Genomic DNA, 5,032 nt, shown 5'->3' on the forward strand with positions numbered 1-5,032 from the left:
AAGGTCACAAGTAGTTAACATCTCACCAGCAGTAGGTAACCCTACTGGCATTTTAATTTAGCAATAAGAATTAATTGCTCTGGGAAACATAGCTTTAAAACATCCCCAGTGATAATCAGTGATAATTATTTTAAAAAATTAGCTCTTTTACTAACTGTACTTTTAGGCTGAATTATAAAAAAAAGAAGCTACTTTTTGGATTCAGGACAAAGAAAAACTGCTTTCACTATTGGTGAAAAATGAAGAAAAGAAAGTGCATAGTTTTTCTTTTTTAATCCATTATTGCCATTCTACTGTGGGTTTTATTGATTAAACAAAAAAACATAAAAACTGCTAAACTTTTGTTACCTTCATGTATTTACATCTATATGTGGTTTAGTGAGTTTTGTGTGTGTGTGTGTGTTTTTTTGTTCTAGTTGCTGGATTTGTGATTATGCTACAATTTCTATTCTGCCCCAACTTCTGCTGTTTGGGGCAGAAGTTTCCAGAATCCTTGTTGATAAAATAAACACACCCAAACTTCAGCTCGTTATCTGTGATTTACTCCTTGTGAGGGCCGACAAAACAGTGCTGGATCATCTGAAGATGAATCAGCGTCAGAAAAAAAAACATGGGAAAATTAGCTTTCGTCAATTTCGAGGGATGGTTTGATAGTCATTCCACCATTAAAAAGTGGTGAAATGAACATCAATGTTTATTAATGGACATTTGATGAGTTTCAAAACCCCAAAGTAGAAAAATCCTGCCAGTTTTTATAACTTAGATTATGTTTTGGTCTCACTCCTTTCACATTTTACTGTAGATTAAGAAACATAAATGATTTCAGGATCTTAATTTTTAAAATAAGCTACACATTTTCATTTACAGCCTGCAGAAATTATCTTTGGATTCTTCTCAGTTATTTTAGAGTTCTTCAGAGCAAAACCGTTTGTTTTAACATTCAACTAACAGCCACAACCTTTAATATCAGAAACATGTCTCACTGCCCAGGATGCCATTCTGTCTGGGGGCGACAGAGGAATTAAGGGGGGTTATTTAATTATTTGTATTTAGATATATTGGGTACCAAATTATTTTTTCTGTTGCTTATTGTGGTGTGCAGACAAAATATATGGGGACCAAATATAGCCATGCAACTTAGCTGGACCCTCACGCTAGCATAATTCGTATGGCTGCAGAGCTTTTGAGATATTTTTATTGTTGTTTATGGAATCTTGAATGCATTTGGTTATTTTACGGCTTTTTTTAATAGCTGGTTTTAATTTGTGAAAAAGAATTTCACTATATATTATTGCTAATATATGTGTGCTGGGGATGGGGAGAAGGGGGCTTGCATTTGCCCAGAGTAGCACTCATGCAAGGACCACCGCTGCATGCAACTGTTTTGAACTTCCCACTAAAACTCCAAAAGTAATACGCCAAGGTGGTTGTATGCTACAGCCAGGTGAGATATAAACTGCTTATAAACAGAACCGCGCTTCAAAAACTCTGAACTATCCCTTTAATATGTGGGCAGAGTGAGAGTATACTCATGCCGCAACCCCAGTCCATTCAAGTTTACGACACACTGGCTGGAAATCCCCACCTCATGACAAGAACTTCCTGGTTACTGCCTAATGGAGGCGCTTACTTCCCCCCAGCCCCTTTTTTTTATTTATTTATTTTTATTATTAACACAAGACTAGGTCAGTGCTGTCTGCAAAAAAATGAGCGGATAAAAACATGTGGGTTGTAAAATCTTTCTAATAATCCTAATAAAAATGCCCTTTAAGTTTGCGCTGCTGGAACAAAAACGTAGAGTAGGAAAAAAAAAAGTGCACACGTTTTTTTTTTTTTTTCTCTTGCCATTGGATTACAGTAGCTCGGTTGTTTTTCTTAGGGTCGACCCACCTCATTCATTGCACAGCAGTTGTAGTAGCAGCTCATTGCGTAGAGGCGCTGTGCATTGAGAAAAACAAGCTGCAGCACTTTACAGCCTCCACCGGATAACGCTCTGAATCCAGGACAAAGCGAATCCCTCTTTGGTATTTATTTTAAACATCAAAAACAAGTGGGAAAAAAATGGTTCTTTCTGTACAGTTTCTTCCTATTTAGTAATAATTACAATAATAACCTGTGGGATTATTCCTCCACGAATTGGAAGTAGTGAGTTTTTTTTTTTTACTATTTATTTTTTTTGGCTCAGGCTCAAGTGATTAAATTAGAAATTAAAAAAAGTGACAGAGGCTGCAGTAAAGTGGGGTGGAGGTGGGGTTGGGGGGGATCTGTCGAAGAAATCAAGTCAATAGAAACTGAAGTGGAAGCAGGCGTTTAGCCGTGGTGACGTCGCTGCTCCACATTGAGCCAGTAGTAGAGAGTCAGTGGAGATAGATAGAGGAGCGCCGGAGTAAAGTACACACCGACATGAACTTCTCCCTCTAAAACTTCAACCTTGTTGCTTTAAAGCCGAAAGAGGACCAGCTTTTTTTTTTCTTATATCTTTGTTTTTTTTTTATTCGCCTCTTTATTTTTGAACGGGGAGCTCAGAGGAGAGGCACATTTTTGGGGGTTTATTTCTGTTTTTTTTTTCCTTCTGGGAGTGCGTCGACGACGAGCAGCTATGTCGTCCGCGGCGGTCGCTGCTTCTTCCAGGAGGCAGTCGTGTTATTTATGCGACCTGCCCCGCATGCCTTGGGCCATGATCTGGGATTTTACCGAGCCCGTCTGCAGGGGATGCGTCAACTACGAGGGAGCCGACCGCATCGAGTTTGTCATCGAGACGGCCCGCCAGCTGAAGCGGGCTCACGGCTTCCAAGAGGGGAGGTCTCCCGGGCCGGGGAAGGCGCAGCTCTCCGGGAAGGAGATCCAGGCGATCAACCACCCATCAGCGGGGGACTCCAGTTCGCGGCCGCCGCAGCCCCTGGACCGCTACCCGCTGTCCTCCGACCGCCCGCCCAGGCTGGGGCCAGAGTACCAGTCTGGCCGGCAGGCGAACGGCATTCCGGTCCCTAACGGATTTCCCAAGCCCGACGAGCCGCCGGAGCTGAACCGCCAGAGCCCCAACCCGCGCAGGAATAACACTGTTCCGCCGAACCTCGTGCCTTTGGTGAACGGGGGCATGACCCCGGTGCACCCAGTCAATGGCAGACCGGGACAGATGGGGCTCACCTCCGCGCTGGCGGGCGGTAGTCCCGCCGATCTGGGCAAGAGACCCGCGTCGGTGTCCAGCACCGAGCACGACAGAGAGGGGAAGGAGAAGCACAGACCGGACAGCCTAACGCAGGAGATCTCCGAGAGCCACAAGAGCCGAGAGCAGGACTGGAGCAAGGGGAAGACTGTGAGGGACCTGATGGCTCTGCACACCTTCGACAGCAGGTTCAAGAAGGAGCATGTGGCCATGGCATCAAGGATGAACTACGAGTCCTGCACCCCCCCATCCAAGTCAGGTAAAGCATTTTTCAGGGTGTAAGCACAGGATTAGACTGGAAGACATGTGGTGGGTATAATGGAAGACTGTGCTTTTGTTTTGTAGCTTGTGGTGCAGCAGAAATGCACATTTCTCCTTTACTACACTGAATTCTTAGTGTAAATCTGATCTTTGCAGCTCAATTGTTTTCTTTAACCCTTTCCCACCTCCAGACAGAGGAAAGCACCCCCGCTTGAAGAGAAAAGCATCGCCAGAACCGGACGGAGAGAGCACAGCCCCCAAGCTCAATGGGGATGGACAGCAGTGGTTACCGCCGCCCGCCGAGGGACCCAAAATGCCTCCAGTTCCCCCACCAGGCTTCACATCTCCCCCCTCCACGATATCCCCGCACCCCCGCACCACTCCACCTGAGGCCCAAAACGGCCAGTCCCCCATGGCGGCGCTCATCATGGCGGCAGACAACGCGGGTGGGAACAGCTCGCCCAAGGACGGTAACCAGGTCCACTCCACCACCCGGAGGAACAGCAGCAGCCCGCTGTCGCCGTCCTCCATGAACCAGAGGAGGCTGACGCAGAGAGAGGCGTCCGGTGCGGGCACCCCACAGGTGCCGGGCATGGACCAGGTGCACCCCCAAAGCATTCCAGACTCCTCGGTACCGGGCAGCATACCGCTGTGCTGCACGCTGTGCCACGAGCGTTTGGAGGACACACACTTTGTTCAGTGCCCGTCCGTGCCCTCTCACAAGTTCTGCTTCCCGTGCTCGAGGGAAAGCATTAAGCAGCAAGGTGCCACGGGTGAAGTGTACTGTCCAAGCGGAGAGAAATGTCCCCTGGTTGGCTCCAACGTACCGTGGGCTTTCATGCAGGGGGAAATCGCCACCATCCTTGCAGGAGATGTCAAAGTAAAAAAGGAGAGGGACCCTTGATTTTGTCTGAACACTTCTTCTGGGGAGGGGAGGCAAAAATCTGAGTATAAATATATAAATATCACATACATACCATTCAAAACAAACTAACGGACTTGTACATATTGGACCCAAGGGAAGAGTATACTTCGTAAACATGGTTGTATAATTTTTGATTTTTGAATACATTGTGTTTCTATATTTTTGAAGATAAAGGTATGTACTCATCATAATGAACTACGTTCCTCTTTGTTGATGTTTAACAAAAATTCTTGATGTACTTCTAGGTCTGGTGGCAGTTCCTGTTTAACGTAGAATGTGACTAATGCTACTCTACGAGCACTTGGCAAAACTAAAATGCTTTTAGCTGTACTTGTATGCACTTGTTTAAAAAAAAAATTGCCAAATACAATTTCTCATCTTGTATGAACTGATTGTCTGAGCTTGCTTCATTTGCGTTTTACACTGGGCTGTGGACAGAGAGGACGAGGAGACGAAGGGGGGGAGGAAGGGCGGGTGGACTTGGAGGTGGTGTTGGTGGTAGTGGGGGAGTCGGGACTCTCGGGGTCTGACATGCAGGCTTGTTTTGGCGGCTCGACTTACACTGCACAACATAAGTAGGCGTCGGTTGGATGACGGGTTCTCTGCACACATTGCTTTTCGTGATTCACGCAGACAAAAACAAGACTCATTCTCCTAAGTTTGCTCCAGTTTTTTTTTTT

At 45.9% G+C, this 5,032-nt stretch overlaps 1 protein-coding gene across 1 annotated transcript; it reads left to right on the forward strand.

The window, feature by feature from the left end:
- The first annotated feature begins 2,170 nt into the window (after positions 1-2,170).
- Positions 2,171-4,740, forward strand: irf2bp2a (interferon regulatory factor 2 binding protein 2a). The gene is made up of 2 exons (XM_055029948.1): positions 2,171-3,425; positions 3,619-4,740. The coding sequence occupies exons 1-2, from the start codon at positions 2,600-2,602 to the stop codon at positions 4,329-4,331; spliced, it is 1,539 nt and encodes a 512-aa protein (XP_054885923.1). The 5' UTR covers positions 2,171-2,599; the 3' UTR covers positions 4,332-4,740.
- Positions 4,741-5,032: the final 292 nt, after the last annotated feature.

This window comes from Poeciliopsis prolifica, unplaced genomic scaffold, assembly GCF_027474105.1.
Source record: "Poeciliopsis prolifica strain line A6 unplaced genomic scaffold, Auburn_PproV2 SCAFFOLD005, whole genome shotgun sequence".
Classification (NCBI taxonomy): domain Eukaryota; kingdom Metazoa; phylum Chordata; class Actinopteri; order Cyprinodontiformes; family Poeciliidae; genus Poeciliopsis; species Poeciliopsis prolifica.

Excerpts from the sequence above, each read along its gene's own strand:
- irf2bp2a (XM_055029948.1), top strand. The coding sequence starts at position 2,600 with ATGTCGTCCGCGGCGGTCGCTGCTTCTTCCAGGAGGCAGTCGTGTTAT. Across the intron at positions 3,426-3,618 it reads CACCCCCCCATCCAAGTCAG|ACAGAGGAAAGCACCCCCGC; the intron begins GTAAAGCATTTT and ends TCCCACCTCCAG.